This window comes from Cetorhinus maximus, chromosome 20 (assembly GCF_964194155.1).
Source record: "Cetorhinus maximus chromosome 20, sCetMax3.hap1.1, whole genome shotgun sequence".
Classification (NCBI taxonomy): domain Eukaryota; kingdom Metazoa; phylum Chordata; class Chondrichthyes; order Lamniformes; family Cetorhinidae; genus Cetorhinus; species Cetorhinus maximus.
The window spans coordinates 66,014,136-66,038,121 of NC_135898.1; the positions used below are offsets into that span (position 1 = coordinate 66,014,136).

General features: G+C 41.2%; 1 protein-coding gene across 2 annotated transcripts in view; it reads left to right on the forward strand.

The window, feature by feature from the left end:
• Positions 1-23,986, forward strand: part of dock1 (dedicator of cytokinesis 1) — a 667,847-nt gene that overhangs the window by 546,897 nt on the left and 96,964 nt on the right. For both annotated transcript variants that reach the window (XM_078564873.1, XM_078564874.1), the window contains 5 exons: positions 1,503-1,543; positions 2,540-2,630; positions 8,899-9,018; positions 18,598-18,687; positions 18,787-18,891. In XM_078564873.1, coding sequence (XP_078420999.1) covers positions 1,503-1,543; positions 2,540-2,630; positions 8,899-9,018; positions 18,598-18,687; positions 18,787-18,891 — 447 coding nt within the window. The remainder of the gene's footprint in view (positions 1-1,502; positions 1,544-2,539; positions 2,631-8,898; positions 9,019-18,597; positions 18,688-18,786; positions 18,892-23,986) is intronic.

Here is a 23,986-nt window from a genome sequence, read left to right on the forward strand (position 1 = left end):
AGCCTTTAAAGAATCATATTGTTGAATAATTTCTTGTTCAAGCTGAAAAAACTGTAAACGTGTATACTTTGGAAATACAAGAGGTAAATCATAAGCAGCTGGTTAGATGGTTTTTGTATGCCACTGACCTTTGTTAATATAGCTGAACAGTTAAACATACACATGCCATTTCATGTCACTGAATTCTTGTATGTTCTTGGCAAAAGCGCTTGGAGAGCTCGGCAGCAATTGCGCACCTACACCTTTCTGACAGGGCTATAGACAATGTAATGTCTGAATATATTGAAATGTAACATAGCAATAGGAGTAGGCCATTCAACCCCTCAAGCCGGTTCCTTCATTCAGTGAGATCATCATGGCTCATCTGTATCCGAGCAGCCACCTTGGCTTCATATCCCTTCATACCCTTGGTTAGCAGAAATCTATTGATCTCAAGTTTAAAATGTTTAATTGCTGAGCTCCACTGCTTTCGTGGGAGAGAGTTCCACACTTCTACCACCCATTATGTGAAAAATATTTCTTAATCTCTCCTGATCGGCCTGTGCAACAATTGATTTTTTCAAAAATTGGACGTTTTGTGTTGGCATAACCAACTGCAAGAGACAAACTTGCACTCCTAATATTGCTCATCACTGCAGAGAGTGATCTCTGCTTTCAGTTTGTTCAAAATTCCAAAAGCTTCTTCACCACAGCTTAACTTCAAATAATTGAAAGAAGTTAACCGTCCTGTCTTTTGAGCCATGTGAAATTTCAGTCGAAAGCTAGTAATCTGTGTTTGCACTGGTGTATGCATCCCCAAAGTTCTGTCTGCTCTCTCTCAACAGCAACGCAAGTGGGTAGTTTAACCATAACTGCTTGGTCACATCACTAATAAAATGCATCAGTGTTACACCAGTTAGAGCAGTATAATGGATACGTTAGAGATTCATAATGTGAAAGATTTACTTTTGTGAAAATCCAGTTTGACATCCGTAAGATTAACAAGCTCAAAGAGCCAATTTTGTGAAAATCAGCCTGGAAATTCCAGGCCTTATTGCACATGGAAATGAAGAAGACGTGTTTGCCATGCAACAACCATAAACAGGGTGCAAAATAGTGTACCGCAACGGGAATCAACCTGAGAGTTCAGTTGACCTTAGGAGAGCATTACAACAGTAAGGGAGCAACTGAAACTTGAAATTTCTATGTACTCATTGTTCAGCTAAGCTGCCCTGATGGATTGGCAATATGCCATTTTAAAATTCCATTGCACAGATGTGCTATGAACAATAATTACGGAAATGACCCCATTTCTTAGATTTGGGCAAAGTCAGGGTCAGAGCAGACAAGTTGGTTGAAGCCCTGCCATATTGTACTTCTGCCAGTGGAGCAGGGCTTCTGGATTTTTTAAGCTATTGTCTTTAAATAAAAAAATATTCTGTCTGCTTTAAGATGGTTATTACTTTAAAAACCTATGTGTATTATAAAATTGGAAGAAAAATATTTTTTAATCTGTATTTCAGAACTTCTACAAAGAAATTGAGAGAGAAGAAATGTACATCCGGTATGCAAAATCGCTTTCACAGTACAGTTAAAGTTGGATTGTTACAAATGATTCATTTCCAACATATGAGTAAGAAATAAGAGGAGTTTGGAATTGGTCGGGGCCCAACTGGCGAGTTACTTTGGATCTCTCAATTGGTGTCCACAGCTTCCCTGTTTAATGTAAATAAGGTCCAAGATCAAATTTAAATTGAGGCTCAAGCCACTGGAGACTGGCATACAAAGTAGTTGCTTCAAAAAAAAATAAAAAGCTAAAAGCTACTGCGGATGCTGGAAATCCAAAACAGTAGTTGCTTCGTTGATCTGCTCCCCAAATTGGGCAAAGTCCAAAATCTCGCCCTATGATTTGTTTATTTTCAGTGCTCCAAGGTGAATTCCTGCCAATCACAGAGCAATAACTCAGTGGCTGAGAGCAGAGGCCAATGATAGTCTATACTGTGACATTTTTGGAAGAAAAACTATACTATGACATTTTCTTTCATGGATATCTAGCTTTCAGCACCATAATTGACTGTGTAGATGCATTACGGTGCCAGTAAGTTATATTCAGCAAGTGTTACTACTGCTGTGTAACATAGAGCTTGTTATATTTTTTCTTACCAATCTTCTCTTCCATTTTCCCCCTTACATCCTCTCATGCAAAGTTTGGCTCCATGATAGGGTGCAGTTCCACAGATACTGAACATCCTCCCATACATGACCCAATGGTTGCTAATCATTTGTGTGCCTTGAATAGTGAGTGTTGTCAGAAGGTCTTGTTTGAACTTGTAGTCACTTGAAGTTCATTTATGCACACTTCAGCAGGGGTCCCTGGATAATGAGTACTCCCAAACTCAGAGGTCTGCAGGCTAATTAAACCTCCCATGTTGCAGTACAAACAAATGTAGATTTGTTCAAACTCTACTTAAGAATAGCCTTTTTGTTTTGATACATTAGGATTTTCTTCAGAACACTCGACAGTGTTTCATATTCAATATTGATAATGTTATTCCCTTAGATATCTATACAAGCTGTGTGACCTACACAAAGAGTGTGATAACTACACTGAAGCTGCCTACACATTACTGCTTAATGCAAAACTCCTTAAGGTAATGTTTTAACTCAAGGTATCAAATTATTTTCTAAGCTTTGAAACTGTTGTCATTATGTGCTGGTTTCACTAAAATCATGAAACTTAATTAACTGTGTTAATTAGGTCCAGTAGGTGAACCTTCTGTTTTGCTTCTCTCGTTGTAGTTAGTAAAATAGTATGGTGACTTCACTTCGCAAATTCCAACTGTGTTTCAAAGGTTTGGAACTATCACTCTGCCATATGTTGCATTATATTTTAAACACAGCACTGTTTTTATGGAAAAGGTTGTTTCATACAAGGCGTCAGAAGAAGCCTGTGTAATTTCCTCATAAAGAAATGGGGCACAATTTAATCCAGGCGAGAGAAGTCGCTTCATCTGGCGAGACCACGCCATCGTCTTCATTGGGGAAGGCCCACCCTATTAACTGCCTATCAGGCACTTAAGTGGACACCGTAGGGCCTTCCCCAGGGTTAAGAACACCAGGGGTGAAAATCCCTTCCCCTGAGTGTTACCAGCCAATCCAAGGCCGGCAGCTCTCCGTTGCAGGCAGCCCTACTGGAAGCGGTGGGAGTTGTCAGCAATGCCCCACCACAGGCCAGGATCCGTGACGGACCCAAGGCCAAAGGCGAGTGTGGGTGGGATGGGGGTCACTGGTGGTAGGAGGTGCAGTTGGATGAAAGGGCAGAGGGTTGCTCTCAGCAGATTCTTGCGGCATCTTTTCCTGATGCCAGGTGCCTTTATCGGGCAGTGTGCCTTCAAATGAGGAACCTGCTAGCAAACCCTCACCTGGTTGATTCTTGTGATCCCGCATGGCGACTCCCCTCCCTGCGTACCAGAAGTGGAGGATAAGGTCCTTAAGTTGCCCACTTGATGACCTCAATTAGTGTCTGGGCAGGAAGGCCGACCATGAACCTTTCTGCCCGGGCTTAATTGGGTGGGGGTGGGAAGGTGGCAGGTGGAGGCACCCTCTCGTCCAATTAAATGCCCCTCCACTTCCAAACCCACTGCTGAGGAGGCATTATATTATGCCCATGGTTTGAAAGCTTTATGATAGTACTATATCGTATGTTTGTAAATAAATGCAAAAAAACAATGTTGAATACTTTTCTAATTCTCACATTTTTTTACCCTTACCTGAAAATGTTGATTCTTTCCTAGGTATTTTTCATGAATACGAGATTCTCTGAATCAGTTTACCAAGCGGTCATTTTTAATGACTCAGCCTAGATTAATAATTTGAGGGGATCACAACTGAGCTTAATCTTAACCACACTTAATGCCTATATGCATACATTTTCCAGCAGGAATTGCTGGATGTCAGGTGTACTGCATTTTCAACTGAAATAATTTCAGACCAGGGACAGAATTTCCCCCCCGTTGGGGGGGAAGTTGATGGGCGGGCGCATACAGGCCCGCTTCCGATCAGCGCCCTCAATCGGAGGTGCGATGCCATTTTATGTGGGCGGGCCAATTAAGGCCCGCCCAGTGTGACATCCGCAGGGAAGCGCTGAGCGCTCCCTGTGTGGGCAGGGGGGAATCCCTAAAATTGAGAGTGCGCTGTTTCGCGCCTGCGCACAGAAGAGCACACTCATCTCCCTGAGGCTAAGTGCTGCCTCAGGGAGATCAGCTCTGCTGTCAACAATATTAAAAATAGGAAAAAAATGCCCTTATATGTCCCCTCATGTGACAATGTCACATGATTTGGGACATGTTCATAATTTCCATAACAACTTTATTAACATTTTTAAAATCCCACCGGTGGATGAGGTTTCATGTTTTTTCTAGTTCCCGCCGGGGCTCCTGGCCTGCCCGCCAACCTTAAGGTTGGACGGGCAGGCCCACTAATTACTTTAATTGATCTGCCAATGGCCTCAATTGGCCATTGACAGGTCAGTGGGCGCGCAGCTAATTTTGCTGCACCCCCGCCTTCCTGAAAATTTAAATGGGGCAGGATGACATCGGGAGTTCCCGCGCCATTTTATGATATAATCCTGCCCCAGGAGTTACATCTGTAATCTTTGTAAAATCCTAGATATTTCAGTATAGAAGGCTGCCGTTTGGTCAATCCTGCTGATTTCAGTGCTAGCTCAACATTAGCTCCAATCCTACTGCTGTTATCAATGTTGCTGTTGTTCTCATTAGTTCACACATTCCAATCCCAATGCACTATATTAATGAATGTTCTTTTTCTTGAGGTTTCCTGGGGTGGGCATAAGGATGTATTTTTGCATGCTCATCAATGTGAGGGACATCTGGGAAATGGAACATTTTCTTATTCCAAGAAACTGTTGTAAGCACAAAGGGCGTCAAGTTAGATACAGTGTACCAGCCATATTTCTGGTCTTTCCAGAATTGTCATTTTAATGCCAATTAATGCGCTTGTACATACTAGGGAGTAGATTGAGACTGCACAAACTAATTTCTCTGCACTGGCTCTCTGCACCTTTACCAATCTACCGCCAGAACTGTTGCCAACAGTCATTCCACAAGCAGTTCTGCCAATTGGATCATTTGACTCTCTCCCGGCAGGTGGTTCGATTGTTGTTTTTAATGTTTATCTTCTTCCTGATGAGATGTAGAGTGGTACTTCCCCAACACTACTCCTTAACCATACCCTCAGAAATACAAATTATTTTGTGCTTGTGTGAAATTTCTATTTACCACACTAGTTAGCTTTTATTTATTGGACTGTGATTGTCAGTTTGTGTCGGATCAGTAAAGACATTGTTGCTTTCACATCAGGTTGGGATTTCTGCCCCTCTTCCCTCCCTTATTTCCATCAATGTTGTGGGGCTGTGTAGATTGGAAATGAGACCCAGCCCCACCTCCTATTTCTCCTTTGAGAAACCCCTCAATTCCAAGGGCAATATAAAGGGATGAAAGATCTGTTGTAATGGACACAGCATTGTCTAATCAGAAATGTCAGGTGGAAGAAATTACAATTTTGTCATTGAGTTGGAGGATGGATAATGATTTCTTTCCAGTTGGTGCAGGTCTGGGGGAGCTTTGTATTAGCTCTCTTTCAGGATATCAGGAAGTTTCCACAGGCCGAATTCTTTATATGGGGGATGGTAGGGGTTTGCGGTGGAAGTGGGTGGGTGGTGCATGGAAATGCTGGTGGACGGAAAATTTTACGTTGTGATTTATTACTCACCACCACCCAGCGGACCTTTGGCGGTGCTGCCTGAGTAGATAAAATGATTTAGGATAACAGCCATCCGTGGAACCCACCTGATTTTCATTTCAACCATCCTATAAAAGGAGGGTGACCTACTTTGCCCTGCCAGATTCCTGATCAGTCATTGAAAATGGAAATTATCCCAATCAAATTTAAAGACCAAAAGGCCAAGTGCGTGCCTAATATTACATGACAGCTCTTTAACATCATAAATACCGGTCATGGTACCACTTACAGGCATAACTAGTACTGCAGGTACATGCTGGCAGTTTTTCTATAGGTTTCCCATTTACAAAGCCTGACATGGATTGACTTTTCAATTTTAAAAATTTATATAAATAATAGATAAATACTTAAAATCAGTGTTAGTTTATTGGCAATTATTTTACATGTACTTGTATAGATGTTAGTTTGCTTGGGTTCTGGTTATGATTTGGAAAACTTTACTTATATTTCAAATAAGATTTCTAGCATTTGGATGATGGCTGACAGATTCTAGTATAGGCATGCTATTTTTTCTGTGCCATGCCTTACATTGCATGTTTCTTCCAATACATCATGCTCTGGGTTGCATAAATAATGAATGTCATTAGCCTGTCTGGCAGTGGGGTGGCGGGTGTGCCAGATCAGTTACGTATGATTGGGAGGAAATGGGGGGGGGCTGTTGTCATTTTACTCTTATTGGACACAATTATATCTCAACCTAGCATTTGAGTGCTAGATTGCTAGCCCCCTGCTTGATGGGGCTACAGCAGAGAGGCCATTCCACTCCCATTGGGTTCTGATATCCTGTTGGATGTCAACCCAGTATTCAGAGACTGTAACTTCCCCACTCACCGGAGCTGAGGGGAGTGGAATTAGGGTTAGGGTTAAGGACGCTGACCTAATAACATAGATGCAGGAATGTTATAATTGAGCCAAGGCTAGTGCAGAACAGGCATTCCACTATTTGTAATTTCTGAGTAGCATTTAATCCTAGCCTTATAATCAATAGTTTTACTATGCATAAGGCTTGTGTTTATTAACATAATTCATAGCAGAACATAGTAGTGCAACCATGAAATAGAATCCCTTTGCATTGGCCTTTAGGCCTTAAAGTATTTCAGGCCTGCGATGAGGCATGGTTAAATCCTGCTAACCATCACATCAAAAATTTTACAGTTACTTTATAATGGTGTTATTTGCGATTAAGTCCTATTTAATTCTAACCAAATTGTGGGAAGACTACCATTTGGCTTTCAGGAAAATTTAGATTTCCTTCAAAGGTTTTGTCTTTCTTAGAGCGCAAATATCTGCTCTGTAAAATCATGTTGAGGTTGTATGATTTCCTGTATACGCTGATTACTCCACTGCTGCAGACTTATCTTCAACTGCTGAAAGGCAAGCAGGCTTTATCAGTTCTGATAACACTTTGATCAGTTTCCTATCTTTTCACTGTACTCTCTGAGTAAATACATTTTCCAGATTAAATTAAAATACTGAACTGCAGATATTATTTGCTGAAAGTTTCATATTATTATTGACTACATTGAGTCCTACACTCCACAACTTCAACCTGGTGGCCTGTCCCTCACTCACATTTCAAACTTGTAAGAACTGTGATGAAGTGAAGGCTCATTTAGTTTGTTCTTGTATTATCTGGCCCACTCAATCTGTTCAGTATTTTAATCATATAATCTAGTCTTTTATTCCTATAAATTTACCATTTTTATTTTAGCATCATATCCTCTATTTGTCATCAAATGCATGGATTATAACCTTCCAATCCCAATTATAAGAATCCAATACTACTTTTTCATTGATCACGTGTGTTAAGTTGCATTTTTCCCACATTTTATCACTATTTACATGAGCAGCCCCATAAAATTTTGCTAGATTCTATTTTCCAAATTGCAAATGCCTATTTTATACTTTCTGCCAGCAAGTTCTTTTGTAAATGAAGGAACACTCACCTAAATTTTTTAAGCTATTCTTTTGTAGCATATGAAGCTAAAAGCCAAACAGGTCATATGCAAAAGAAGAGTTTTCAATTTGATTTGAGTAATTATTTAGCCCTTAAAAAGTAGAAGTGAACCCAGACTTTGGCTGATACCATACTTCGTTCAAATCCTGAAGCAATGTGAAGGGGTAGCACTGAATTATTCCCTTTGCTTGCTCCTTTGATTCTAACTTGAAAACTCAAACACAGTGGGATATACTCAGCTTTATCACCCGATTGAAAGAGTTGAAGGAACAGTCAACTCTGCATCAGAAAAAAATAATGCAACTACAACATAAGTTTAAAAAATATAATTAAAGGCAGTGATACTGCAGAAGCACAAAAGAACAACTGAAAAAATTATCTCTTGAAGGCCAGGTTGCTATAGCATTGGCAATGCAATTTTTGGGGTGGAATGAAGAGAATCACAATGTTGCGCCAGTTTTAAGCTTTATTTAATGATTGCATTCATAATTTCATTGGACAGTCTGTGGGAGAATTAACTGTATCTTTGAATAGTGGGTGTCTGGAATTTGCTGCCCAAGTTGGTGGTAGAGGCAGAAACTCTAAACTCTTTTAAAAAGTACCTGGATCTGCACCTTAAGTGCTGTAAGCTGCAGGGCTATGGGCTGGGTGCAGGAAGGTGGGATTAGAAAAGGGCACCTAGGTATCCTCGGGCTGCCATGGACAAGATGGGCCGAATGGCCTCCTTCTGTGCTGTAACTTTTCTACGGTTCTAAGACCAAAAGCAAGTCAGTTTTGTGCTTAACCCTCGATTTGCCAGCTGTTTGCAATGGGCACTTGATAAATTATATTTTCTCATCTTGCTGTTGATGCAAATTATTTGCTTTATGAGAGTTATTATCTTTGATCACCTTTTTCACTGAATTAGAAATGTACTGTCAATTACACTGCCATAGGAAGTAGTTTTGTCAGATATCATTGGATCCTTCAAGGGAAAAGAATATTATGGGATAGCATAGGTACAAGCCCAGTGAGGGATTTGCTTCCTTATTGTATTAAATATCAATGGTGCAGTGATCTAATTGATATTGATGAGTTTAGAAATGTATACATAAATATATAAAATCATAAAATATACCTGTTCTTTTGTTATTTTTGTTAAGTGGTCTGAACAGCCATGTGCCGCTCACCTGAATCAGAGAGATGGATATCAAGCACAGACCCAAGGCCAACTGAAAGAACAGCTTTACCAGGAAATTATCCATTACTTTGATAAAGGAAAGGTAAAATGATTTTGCAATGTTGTGTCATTATGAGATGTCATTACAAAGAGAATGTTTTCAATAGCAATATTCATATTGCCTATTTATAGTCTAACATAATACTGTTGAATGACCAGGCAAAACCTTTTGCAAATACCACAAAAAAGCTTTTATATAAAATAATGTATCACATAAAAAGTTCACATTTCTCTTACAACTTATCCACACTGAGTAATCTGCAAATTCAAGGATTCCAGTTACATAGGGCAGAATTTTCCCCTTGGTTGGCGGGCAGGCCCCACCAGCTCGGCGGCGAACTCCGGCGCTGAAACGGGGCCCGCCGCCATTTTGAGTGGGCAGGCCAATTAAGGCCCGCCCAGCAGCCTGTCCAACGGGAAGCGCTATGTGCTTCCTGTGCAGCGGGGGGAGGGAATCCCCAACTGTCAAAGTGCGCTCTTTCGCACATGCGCGTGAAAGAGCGCACTGCTCCCTGAGACTAAATTCTGTCTCAGGGAGATTACTGACATTCTAAAAAACTTTAAAAATATAAAAATTATTAACATGTCCCCTTCATATGACAATGTCACACGAGATGTTAACAAGAAGCACATAAACTTTATTAAAGTTTTTAAAAACGGACATGAAACCTCATCCCGCCAGTGTAAAACTTGAGGAATTTCATGTGGTAAAATGTTAGTAGTAATCAAAAAGTATAAATATCCCTAGATCTGGAAGAAAGCACCCTGCTATTGTTAAAACCCTCCTGCTGTATGCCATTTGAATAGAATCCTATTACATCAGAGCAAGCCTAAGCCTATTCTTTTCCAAATTAAGTACAGCTAAAAGGCTGTGTGGCCATAATCATATCCTGTCCAGTTCTGAGGGGACACCCTGCCACTCAATTCCATCTTTCTGAATATTAGCCTGCTCCTTAGTAGGACCTGACATTGGCAGACCGGGCAGGATTTTGAGCCTCCCAGGTCATCAACGTATAGCTGTCAGTGGAGATCGGCGGTTAGAAATCCGGACTAGATGGTAACACCTGGGAGGGAGGATGTTTAACTCAAAACAATTCCTGCCATGCAGTGTTTGACCCAATCCCAGTACCCCATGCATACTGTGAATTTGCAAATTTTGGAGGCACATCACAGTACCGTGTTTTCTGCATGTGTCTATGCTATGTTGTCCATTCAGTATTGGATGCTGAAAGTCTGGTGCCCCATCCAGCTCATTTGCATTACCCCAAATGGCTTGCACTTACTACAGGTACAAGCAAAGCTTTGCCAGCCCAGCCATCCCCCAGAGCCCCCAAAGTAATTTGTAAGGATGGAGACCCAATCACTCAGATTTACACTCTTATCCTGGCCTTCGTGTTCAGGAAACTGGAGCAAGTGTCAGTAAATCATTCCTTATAAGACAACACATTAGCAGTTAAGAGCCTTTGTAGCTAAAGCAACTGTGCGTTCAGTTACACAGATTTATTACAAGTATCAAAGTGCAGTATACTTTGTTAATTAATGATAACTGCTAATTGTATTATTTTTAAATTGATATTTTTATTTCAATCTGCATTCAGTAGATACAGTATTGAATTTAAAGCTTCTTGTTCTTGGGACATGTAACAAGCTCTGCTTCCATGGAACTAAATTATGCTAATTAAAATACTTATATTCTTCCCACGCAATTTTGAACTGGATCAGACTAGTTTCTTAACTGTCTCATTTGTTCAACTGCCAACACCGACATAATCATAATCACACAATTTTTCATTGATTGTATAATAACATTAACAATTTAATATCTTAAAAGGTCACATTTTCTATTTTTACGTGCACTTTACTACATAATTATTTTTTTTTAATTTTTATGTTACATGTGAAGATAATGGCATACTTGTTAATTGTATATTGCCCAATTTATTGACTTTACATATTTTAAATATTAGATTAACCCCTGAACTGCTTTACTGTTTTAAGAAGTTCCTTATCAGCAGAATTATTGGAAAATTGGAATGCTTTGGTAAAAATTGGAGATTATTCCCTTCTTATGGAAGAATTATGGATTATTGTAGATGTGAATTGGTCTTTTTTGTTGTTAAATCTGATTTTTTAAAAATCTAAGATACTCCCTTTTCGCTCCCTCTCTCCAACTGCCCCAACCTTCCCAGTTAGTCTGGCATCCATCCCTTCTTTTCATTCCATGTTGACACTTTTCTTCACTACTTGCATGAAGGCCACCTGATACTTGTACATCCCACACTCTACCAATTCAACCTGTCACATTTCTTCCTCTAATCAATTCATGCTCGTACTCTGCTTTCATGCCTTGCCTTATCCCCTTATAGGGCCGGATTTTAGCAGAGTCAGAAAGACTCCACAGACCTTTAAGAATGGCAGGCGGGACCCAGATGCCAGAGTCTCATCCTCTTTTCCGACAGATCCAGATTTTGCTGGCAGGAAGAAGGGGGTGGGGCGGAGCATGAATCATCCAGACAGGGAAACCAAACTCAGCTGAGTTCAAGTAGACCCCATTCTGGATGTTCCAAGGGCCTTAACCCACACTGTGGGAGTCACAAGTTGATAGTATAGATGTAAGTGATCTTAAAGGGCGGATAAGATCTGCTTAAGTGTCATGATCTGAAACTTTTTTTAAACACCTCTCTTTAAACATGTAAAAAAAACAGGCTAAAGCTGTCAATGAGAGTTTAAAAAAATTCCCTCTGCTGGACTGTGTTGATTGACAGGCCATCTGGTATAGGTTGAAAAAAATCATTACCATCTGGTTGTACAGTTTCAAAGAAGTTCTTCATTGATATCTCCCAAGGTCTATCCTTATGGCTTTATGAATGTTTGACTGAGTTTCAAATGCTACGATTATCTCAGCAAGGGGTTCTGAGTTCAAAATTTGATTGACAGTTGGAAGAGGTTATTAAAGGATTATCTTTATTTTATGTGGGGTCTGAATAGAAGTTTGTTTCTTTTAGGAAGTTAACCACTTTCAGACATTTAAAAAATTTGAATGGATTTCATGAATGAGTTTTTTCACTATCAATTGTGCATTAGTGAGAGCTGTATTAAATTGTTCGGAGTTCATTTTTTTCATCTCCACATAACTCCTGTGGTCCGTCCATGGTGACTATTGGGTGGCTATTAAGGTGGTATAGGGGTATGAGAGGTCATGGGGTGTGGCTGGGGAACATGAATTGGCATGGAAGTGATATGGGTGTTATGAGAGGCCATGGGGTTTGAGGAAGGAGAGCTGGGGGCCCTAACAGCTTTTAAAACAACTGCGATGAAGTCTCAGAGGACCAAGGCAGGCCTTTTAACCTGCCGACCTCAGCACTCAGCAGCCCCTAGTAGCCACCTAGGATCTGCTTCCGTTGTCGGTGGGCCCAACTCTATCCTGCCCTACTTTCCTAGAAGGATAATTAGGTTTTAAGCGGCCCTTTAAACTGGGGCAGGACTGCTGAGTCGGAAAGTTCCCCAACTCGAGCTACTCGCCTCACGAGTGAAAATTGGCTCATAGTTCCAATTCACATTATTCTCCAAATCACAGTGCCTTTTTTCCTAGATTCAGCCTCCATCATAAGTCCCAACATCTGCCAACTGCTTCTTTCAGGATAGAATTCTGCTACACATTGTTAATGGGAATTCCAGATGACACCGAGTTATGACAAGATCATGAATTCCTCCCCATAGCCTGCAGTTTGAAGAGGCTATTAAAGGATTAGCTTTATTTGATGTGGGATCTGAATAGAATTTTTTTTTAAGAGGTTAACCACTTGAAGAGATTTAAAAGTTTTGAATCTTATTTTGAATCTTGAAATAATCTTATTGTTTAAAGCAAGGCATTTTTCTTTTGGGCTAAGGCGGAGGACATGAAATTTTTGCATTCTGTAATAAGAAAACAATTTTTCATTAGCCTTGCTCATAAGTTTATAGTTTGCTTTTGAAAAATTAGTTCACATGAAACAGCAAATCTCTGCATGCCCCTCCAGAAAGAATACGTTGTCAAAAACAATAATGAAATCTTCACTATTTTGCTAAACTTGATAAATGTCCTGCTTGTTTAAAAATACCATGTAATGTGATGGAATGGCCTATTAGTTTATGTGTATATAAACCTAACTGTCATGCAGAAGCTAAAAAAAAAGTTGGCCAGCAAGTTTAATCAAAAAAGTTAAACTGGTTACATTTATATTTCTTCTGTACATAATAATTTGTCAAAAGCAAAAAACTGCGGATGCTGGAAATCTAAAACAAAAACAGAAACAGAAATCCCTGGAAAAACTCAGCAGGTCTGGCAGCATCAGTGGAGGAGTGTACAGTTGACGTTTCGAGTCCTCATGACCCTTCAACAGAACGGTCATGAGGACTCGAAATGTCAACTGTACTCTCCTCCGCTGATGCTGCCAGACCTGTTGAGTTTTTCCAGGTATTTCTGTTTCTGTTTTTGTTTTATAATAATTTGTCAGCTCCTTTAAACAGTATTGCATTGGATATATATATCCCTTCAAAATCATTAAGTAAAATTTACAAATCCATATCCTCTTAGTATTCACTGGACTAGAAGTACCTCTTTTTCAGGGGCTACGTAGCTTACAACGCCCCCAAAATGGCAGGCAAGAAGTGCAAGCACACTTCCACTCCAAAATGCGCCACCATATTGGGTAAGGACACACCAGAGGGATCCATTATCTATTGTGGGCACAGGCATTAGAACTTTTCAATATGCAAGTTAAGGATCTACTTCCGACATTGCTTTTTCTTGAGGCAGCCAGCACTATCGCAGGCTGAACTCAGGAAAACCAGCCTAATGGAAGCCTTCAACAAAGGTAAGTAACCTACCTGATTGTAATACCATAAGGAGCAAGAGTGCTCCTCTCAATTTCACATTAAAGGACCCTCTTGATGGCCATTGCTCCCAACCACTTCATCTCAAGATGTCAAACTCCTCATTTTTGATCTCTTACCCTGTGGCCCTAATCTTTCAACCCACATTCCTGATCTGCCAACCCCCCATGACATCCTATCTCCAAAATTCCAATCCCACCCTGCCCTGAGTCCTTCTGTTTTAATGAAATTTATTTAGTCTAATCTTATTATGGTAAACTGTGCAATGCAATGCAATGCAGAGAGGAGTGTGCAAGAGGAGGACCCTGAGGCAGGCAGTCAGCAGCATCTCGAGGAGAGTGCAAGATGAGGACCCTGGGACAGGCAGTGAGCAGCACCTAGTACTCAACATCACAGGAGAAACAAGTTCATTGGTTGGTGAGAAACTGTTGTTAGGGTATATCATCAAGTAGCTGACAATTAGAACAACACATTCTTTTTAAAAGAAGGGGCTACTTGCATTTAAGCAAGAAACACAAGCAATAGGGAAATGAAGTTAAGTCGAGGCCAGGTAAAATAAAGTTGTATAAGTAAACCAAAGCAAAATAAAGTTAACGCAATGGAAGTAAATTGAAGCCATGGCAGGACAGCTTGGTCGTGTGGAATGTGTGTCTTATAATATGTGGGTAATTGTGAACACTACCAGTGTCGTAGATGACCACATGTGCAGGAAGTGTCACCAGCTGCAGAACCTTGAGCTCCAGGTTTTGGAGCTCGAGCGGTGGCTGGAGTCACCGTGGTGCATGTACGAGGTTAAGAGCTACGTGAATAGCACGTTCAGAGAGGTGGTCACACTGCAACTTGGGAGCCTGGAGGCAGAAAGGGAACGGGTGACCACCAGGCAGCCCAAGAGAACCAGGCAGGTAGTGCAGGAGTCCCCTGGGGTCCCACTCACCAATCGGTTTTCCCTTTTGGATACTGGTGAGGGCGTTGGTTCCACGGAGGAGTGCAGTCAGCGCCAAGTTTGTGGCACCACAGGCAGCTCTGCTGTACAGGAGGGGAGAAAGAAGAGGGGAAGAGCAGTAGTAATAGGGGATTTGTTAGTTAGGGGAACAGACAGGTATTTCTGTGGCCCTAAACGTGACCCTAAGATGGTATGAAGCCTCCCTGGTGCCAGGGTCAAGGATGTCACGGAGCGGCTGCAGGACATTCTTCTGGGGGAGGGTGATCAGCCAGAGGTCATGGTCCATGTTGGTACCAATGCCTTAGGTAGGAAATGGGATGAGGTGCTGAAAGCAGACTTTAGGGAGATAGGAAGGAGATTAAAAAGCAGGACCTCAAAAGCAGTAATGTCAGGAGTACTCCCAGTCCCACGTGCAAGCAAGTATAGAAATAGGAGAATTGAATGAATAAACATGTGGCTGGAAGGCTGGTGTAGGAAGGAGGGCATCAGATTTCTGAGGCATTGGGACCGGTTCTGGGGAAGGTGGGATCTGTACAAGCCGGACGATCTACAGCTGAACAGGACTGGGACGAATATCCTTGCGGGAAGATTTGTTAGTGCTGTTGAGGGGTGCTAAACTAGATTGGCATGGGGATGGGAACCTGAGGGCAAATTCAGAGCAGGGAGCAGGAAAAGGAGAATTAGTGAGTGACTCTAAAAGGCAGAGGCAGCACAGGTTAGTGTACAGCACAGGAATTTGACAGTGTTAAAAGGTATATATGTAAATATAAGGGGCATAGTAAATCAAGCAAATGAGCTGAGGGCACAGATAGACACATGGCAGCATGATATCATTGCTATAATGGAAACTTGGCTTAAGGGGGGGCAAAAATGGCAGCTCAACATTCTGGATATAGAATTTTCAGGCAGGATAGGGAGGGGGATAAAATGGTGGAGGTGTAATATTATTGGTTAAAAAATCAAATACAGCTGTCAGGAGGGATGATGTACTAAAGGAAGCATCAAAAGAGGCCATAGGGGCTGAGCTCAGAAATAAAAAAGGGACATCCACACTGCTCGGAGTGTACTATAGACCCTCAAATAGTGGAAGGGAGTTAGAAGAGCAAATATGTAATCAGATTTCTGAGTGCAGAAACAATAGGGCAATAATCGTTGGGGACTTCAACTACCCTAATATCAGTTGGGATATGAACAGTGTGAAGGGCGCAGTGGGTGCAAAATTCTTGAACTGCATTCAAGAGAACTTTTTTAGCCAGCACGCAACAAGCTCAATGAGATTGGGGTGGCAATTGTACATTTAGTCTTGGGAAATGAAGCTGGGCAAGTGGATGAAGTAGCAGTGGGAGACCATTTTGAAGCTGGCAATCATAATATAGTTAGATTTAGCATCATTATGGAAAAGGACAAAGATAGAACAGGAGTAAAAGTTCTAAATTGGGGGAAGACAAATTTTACAAAGAGAAAGAAAGCTTATGACAGTCACAAAAGACTTAATGGTGTAGAAAGCCTAGGGGAGTATAGAAAGTACAGGAGTGAAGTAAAAATGGAAATTAGGAAAGCAAAGAGAGAGTACGAAAAAAATATTGGCAGGTAAAATCAAAGAAAATACAAAGATGTTTTACTAGTACATTAACTACAAGAGAATTACTAAGGAAAAGGTAGGGCCTATCAGAGATGTACGTGGTAACTTGTGGCAGAAGATGTGGGCAGAGTTCTGAATGAGTACTTTGTCTCTGACTTCACTAAGGAGGGGGATGATGCAGACATTCTAGTTAAAGAGGAGGAGTGTGAAATATTAGATACAATAAGCATAGTGAGAGAGGAAGTACTGGAGGAACTGGCACCTTTGAAAGTGGATAAATCATCAGGGCCAGATGGATTGTACCCCAGGCTGTTGAACGAAGCCAGGGAGGAAATAGCGGATGCTGTGAGGATAATTTTCAAAACCTCACTAGATACAGGCGAGGTCTCAGAGGATTGAAGGTCTGCAAACCTTGTACCATTATTTTAAAAGAGTGCAAGGGATAAGCCAGAAAATTATAGGCTGGTCAGTCTGACTTCGGTGGTGGGCAAATTATTGGAAACAATTCTGAGAGGCAGGATAAACTGTCACTTAGAAAGGCACAGGTTGATCAGGGATAGTCAGCATGGTTTTGTTAGGGGAAGATCATGTCTTACTAACTTAATATAAATTTTTCAGGAAATAACAAGGAGGATTGATGAGGGTAGTGCAGTGGATGTTGTCTACATGGATTTCAGTAAGGCATTTGACAAGGTCCCTCATGGCAGACTGGTCAGGAAAGTGAGATCTCATGGGATACAAGGGAAGGTGGCATATTGGATCCAAAATTGGCTCAGTGACAGGAAACAAAGGGTAATGGTCGATAGATGTTTTTGCAAATAGAAATAGTTTCCAGTGGTGTTCCACAGGGTTCAGTGTTGTGGCGCTTGCTGCTTGTTGTACATATTAATGATTTAGACTTAAATGTGGGAGGCATGATTGGGAAATTCGCAGATTACACAAAACTTGGCCATGTAGCTGATAATGAAGAGGATGGCTGTCAACTCCAGAATTATATCAATGGTTTGGTTAATTGAGCAGAGAAGTGGCAAATAGAATTCAATCCAGAAAAGTGTGAGGTAATGCTTTTGGGGAGGGCAAACAAAGCAAGGGAATACTCAATAAATGGGAAATTATCGAGAGGGGTTGAAGAGGTGAGAGACCTTGGAGTGCATGACCACAGGTCCTTGAAGGTGGCAGGACAGGTGGACAAATTGGTCAAGAAAGCATATAGAATGCTTTCCTTTATTGGGCGAGGTATTGAATACAAAAGCAGGGATGTAATGATGGAACTGTATAAAACGCTGGTTAGGCCACAGCTGGAATTTTGCATACAGTTCTGGTCAACACATTACAGGAAGGACATAATTGCTCAGGAGAGAGTGCAGAGGAGATTTACAAGAATGTTGCCAGGGCTTGAAAATTGCAGTTATGAGGAGAGATTGGATAGGCTAGGATTGTTTTCCTTAGAACAGAGGAGGCTAAAGGGTGACCTAACTGAGGTGTACAAAATTATGAGGGGCCTAGATAGAGTAGACAGGAAAGACTTGTTTCCCCTAGCTGAGGGGTCAATTATCAGGGGGCAGAGGTTTAAGGTGATTGGTAGAAGGACTAGAGGAGACATGAGGAAAAACTTTTTCACCCAGAGGCTGGTGGGCGTCTGGAATTTACTGCCTAAGTTGGTGGTTGAGGCTGAAACACTCAACTCATTTGAAAGGTAACTGGATCTGCATCTGAAGTGCTGTAGCCTGCAAGGCCATGGACCAGGTGCTGGAAAATGGGATTAGAATGAACGGCTAGTTACTTATTTTTCTTTTTGGCCAGTGCAGACACAGTGGGCTGAATGGCCTCTTTCTGCACTGTAACCTTTCTATGGCATTCATGCTGTGCAAGTCAAGAGCATAATATAAATCGAGGATATTTCATTCTCATGGGCAGGATGAAAGGCAACCGAGTTCATTTATATGTACAACATATTGCAGAAATTAATGTTTTTTTGGAGTAGTGGAAGGAGTGAGAATGGATGTTTAGAACTTTCACCTAGTTGTCATTCAGAGTAAAAACGACTGCACAATTCATAAGGCACACATAATCAGAATCTTTGCTAGCAAAAAGAATTATTGAAATAGAACGTACTAACCTTGACGTAACTGCTAAGTGCATGCAGATTAGTATACGATATTGAGTAATTAGAAAACATTAAGTACTTATGCTGTGTGTGTGCTATTTTCTCTCCTTATCAGATGTGGGAGGAGGCCATTTCTCTAGGCAAGGAACTTGCAGAACAGTATGAAAATGAGCTGTTTGATTACGAACAACTCAGTGAATTGCTGGTAAGACATTAAATTGCAGATCATGCAACGTATTTTGTAATTACTTTTTCTTGCATGAACTGTTCATCATTCAAACTGTTTTGTGGATCACTTTTGCAGCAAAAACAAGCCCAATTCTACGAGAATATTGTTAGAGTGATACGAGCAAAACCAGATTATTTTGCTGTTGGATACTATGGTCAAGGCTTTCCTTCATTTACTCGGGTAAGAGTTAGTTCTCTTTTAATTTTTGATATTGGTGTGGGAACATTTTAACAACAGAATCAACAGGAAAACTTTAATTCATTTGCTTAATATACTGGTACACATTTTACAGAGGAGGTTATAGCCTAGCTGTTTCTTTGGTTCAGAACCTGAAATATTCCCAGATATTGGAAAGAAAATTGGTGGGTAGGAAATGTATTGTATTATGAATAACTGACTCCATTTTACCATAAACCTCAAGATAATTATGGCACAAACGAACGTTATAGCAGTCATACTTTGCAATGATTTTGCAGCATAAACATGGATGAACAAGTTAGACGAGTCAAACCATATTGAAACCTTATGCATTCCCTTATATGGATTTTTCTTTCCCTGTCCCTGAGAATAACTGCCAATCCTGTTGTATTGATGCAATAGGCACATTCACCTCAGTGGTGCTGCTGCATCATCATTAATACCTTGACAGATTTGATGCTTACTCTTCAACATTAATGTTTGAAAGAATGTCTTTTTTTGAGTGTCAACATAGATTAAACTTAAACATTAACTTTGTCATTATTTCCATTTGCCAGAAATACTCTTTGTCTACTGATTTTTGAGTTACTCAGTGCTTTTATAAATATACAATACGAGGTGCAGAATAGACCAGCACACTGTTGAGACAATGAATTCCTTCTAAAGTTGTCAAAAAGAACTATAGGTTTATAGTGTACATTCAGAAGAAGGTGGACTTATGCATTTGCATTTACTGAAGGAAAGGTCATTAGTATTTATCTCTAAGATGTGATTTTTGTATCTGAATTTAGACGTCTTTGAGAGCCACAGGCTTCAACAATGCATTTTTCTTTTCAGTGTTCCATTCTGAATTTGTTTAGACTTAAAACACACTAATTTAGATAATTTAAAACTCATTATCTCATAAATAATGCTGACAGTTGCTCAGATAATATTTCTAAAAGCCCTGTACAAGACTGAGCAAAGAATAATTTTCAGGAACCTGGCAAGTTGGCACTACTTTATAACTGGAATCCCCATATGTTAAAGATAAGATTTTCAACTGTATCCTAAATGTTTTTTTTTACTGGGGGTATAAACCCTCCATTGAATGGTAGCTACCCTCAGTCGTCTGTGGTTTTACATGTTCCTGGCTAGCTTCCAGTAGGTCAGTAGGAGAGGATCTGTGGATTGGGAATGCTACCTATTCTATCCCTGCTGAAAAAATTTGTGTTCACATCAGAACAATCCTTTGAGAGAATGAATTAAACCCATATTCCCCGACTCAGTATTGCAACCATAGGTTATAACTTTGCTATACCAAGAGCAAATTGCTCTGGATGCTGGAAATCTGAGATAAAAAGAGAAAATGCTGAAAATATTCTGTAGGTTCAGCAGCATCTGTGGGGAGAGAAGCAAAGTTAACACTTCAGGTCATGAACTTTTATCAGGACTGGGAAAAGTTAGAAGTAGCTTTTAAGTAGGTGAAATGGCGGGGTGGAAAATACAGGAAGGTCTGTGATAGGGCAGAAAATGGGAGACATTAAATACAAATGAGTTGGCAGACCCAAAGAGAGTATTAATGGGACAAGTAAAGAAACAAAAGATGGGTCCAGAGGAGGTGTGAATGGCAGAAGAATGAAGAGCTTCCATGCAAAAGAAAAATCAAGAAAAACAGGATTAGGACCGATACATGGAAAGAAAAGTAAGCAAAATCGTTGGGGCGTTTGGCGGGGTTGATGGGCAGAGATTACAGCCTGAAATTGTTGAACTCTGTTTTGAGTTCAGAAGGCTCTAAAGTGCCTAATCGAAAGATGAGGTCTCTCAAGCCTGTGCTGACTTCATTGGAGCAGTGCAGGAGGCCATGGACAGAGATGTTGGCGTGCAAGGTGGAGAATTAAAATGGAAGGCCATTGGAAACTTGTGTCATGCTTGCAAACTAAACGGAAGTGTACGGCAAAGCAGTCACCCATCTGCGTTTGGTCTTCTCAATGTAGAGCAGACTGCATTGTTAGCAGTGAATAATTATTGTCATGCCCAGTAAAGGAATGTCGTATTCATAACATTAAACATTAATTGCATCCTTTTTTATTCATTCACTGGATGTGGGCATTGCTGGCTAAGCCAGTGTTTATTGCCAATCTCTAATTGCCCTTAAGAAGGTAGAGGTGAGCCGCAACCCTAAACCGCTGTAGTCCATATGGTGTAGGTATGCACACAGTGCCGCTAGGAAAGGAGTTCCACAATTTTTATCCAGTGATAGTGAAGAAACAGGGATATAGTTCCAGGACAGGATGGTGTGTGGCTTGGAGGAGAATTTGCAGGTGGTGGCATTCCCATGTATTGCTGCTCTTAGGAGTTGTGGGCTTGGAAGGTGCTCTTGAAGGAGCCTTGGTGGGATGTTGTAGTGAATCTTGTAGATGGTACACACTGCTGCCACTGTGCATCAATGATGAAGGGACTGAATGTTTGAAGTAGTGGATGGGGTGCCAATCAAGTGGGTTGCTTTGTCTTGGATGGTGTCGAGCTTCTTGAGTGTTGTTGGAGCCTCACTCATCCAGGTAAGTGAGGAGTATTCCATCACACTCCTGACTTGCGCCTTGTAGATGGTGGACAGGCGCTGGGGAGTCAGGAGGTGTGTTCTCTCCCTAGCCTCTGATTTGCTCTTATAGTCACAGTAGTTAAATGGTTGGTCCAGTTCAGTTTCTGGTCAATGGTAACTCCCAGGATGTTGCTGGTGGGGGATTCAGCGATGGTAATGCATTGAATGTAATGGGGAGATGGTTAGATTCTCTCTTGTTGGAGATGGTCATTGCCTGGAATTTGTGTGGTGCATATGGCTATGGGCCAAGTGCTGGTAAATGGGATTAGGTAGGTAGGTCGGGTGTTTCTCACGTGTCGGTGCAGACTCAATGGGCCGAAGGGCCTCTTCTGCACTGTGATTCTGTGTGATTCTGTATGTTACTTGCCATTTATCAGCCCAAGCCTGAATGTTGTCGAGGTCTTGCTGCACATGGACATAGTCTGCTTCAGTAGCTGAAGGCTCATGAATGGTACTGAACATTGTCCAATCATCAGCGAACATCTCCACATCCAACCTTATGATGAAGGGAAGATCATTGATGAAGCATCTGAAGATGGTTGGGCCTAGGACACTACCCTGAGGATGTCCTGGGGCTGAGGTGATTTACGTGCAAACTGCAACCATCTTCCTTTGTGGTAGGCATGACTCCAACAATTGGAGAGCTTTTCCCCTGATTGCCCATTGCAGGGGTTCACTTTATTCTGGGTAATGATATAGCTGGACTGAAAATGTAGGTGATGCCTATGGTAGTTGAGCAGCCTGTAGAAGTGTTACAGAAGGAATATCCTGGATTGTTTCCTGATTGTGTTGTAACGAGATCAAAGGCTCATCGGGAAGAACAAAATAAACAAGAGGGGCAGGCAGTTCAAAGGCAAGAAGAAGGTGTCGAAAACCAATTAGCTGGCACTGTATTTGATAACGTTGTTCAAGAGGAAGGAATACAGCTGAAGTGTTTAACTCGAAGTGGTTAGTGGAGTTACAGAAAAATGATTTGTAATTAAAGCAGTTATATCAGAAAGCTTATTTAGAAACAGAAACAAACATGTATTCCAGTATGTTATTGTCTTCGGGAAGGTATTTTGATAGGAAAGTGATGGTTGGATCATGTCTCAGCAAATGAAAGCTGGAAGGAGGTGCATCAGATTGTTATCGCAGGGTAGGGTATAGAAATAAGATTCCGAGGATTGCTCATGAAATTCCAATGGGGGAACATTTAGGAATTAGGAAAACACAGCAAAAGATACAGAGGTTTTTTTTGGCTAGGATTGCTGAGGGATGTAGTCAAATTCGGTAGAACCTGTTATACATGTCAAATAACAGGAAAATCACAAGCAGTGATTAAGCCAGCGCCATTAATCCCAATACCAGCATTTGAAGAACCTTTTACCAGGATCATGATTGGTTGTGACTCAGCTGTCAACAGTACACCACTGCTTCACCTGCTCATAGCAAAGAGCTACAGGCCTTCAGCCATCTTTCTGGACCTTCTGGCCTCTTGCGAGCTGTTCTCACTTTAAATCTGCTTTCTGCAGATTTTGTCTCTTTAAAATCTGAAGCTTGGAGCCTTTCTCTCTGCCCCTCACTCTTAACTTCACTTAACAGGACCTTTTCCAGGTTCCTGTCCTTCCTTTGACTAGAAGGTCTGCTTGGGACTTTCTCCTATTCCACTCCCCTGGATTTTTGGGGTCTTTTCTTTGGCTTGAGACTTGCTATCTGTCCCGTTTGTTCCAGGCTCTCTCTGGCAGTTACTTTCAACCAATTTTAGCTTGGGACTGGCTATCTGTCCCTTCTAGGTGGCTTCTGTTTGGCAGCTGTCTCCAAACTGAACTCAAAACTGCTGTTTCTTTAGTTTTTATGTGTGTGTCTGTGGGAGGGACCTGCCTCTCTGGACCCTTGTTAATAGGCAAGAACCCAGTTTCTCTACTCTTGTTTGTTTAACTTAGGTGCAGCAGGCGTAAACCTCTCATAAGAAACGTAGGCACCTTTTAAAGTGAAACTAAAACTCAATTTGACCTTTCTTAACACACACATACAGAAATACAAATCAAACTTAAACATTAAAGCTAAATCTCATTCCTAACACCCTCAAATACAAGTATAACTTACTTAAACTATCTCTAGTTCCTAACAAATGCTAGTGCGACATTGTCAGCATAGAGCAATTCTCTGATGAGGACTTGGCACAATGTGTCTTGGATCTCAGGCAAGCAAGATTGAACAGCTTTCCGTCAGTTCTGGTATGTAAGTTGACACCCTCTGTAGATGACCTGAAGGCATATGAGAGGAGCAAAGAGAATAATATATCAAAGAGTGCCCGTGCCAGAACACAGCCCTGTTTAGCCTCTCTGCGGATCTCAGAGGGTTCTGATGTTGCACCATCGTTGCTGACCTTAACCATCAGGATGTCAAGGAAAGAGGAGGTCACACTGAACAGCTTTGGCGGGTAGCCACTTTTCTCCAGCAGCTTAAATTGGCCACCTCTGCTCAAATGGTTGAATGCCTTAGTGAGATAGA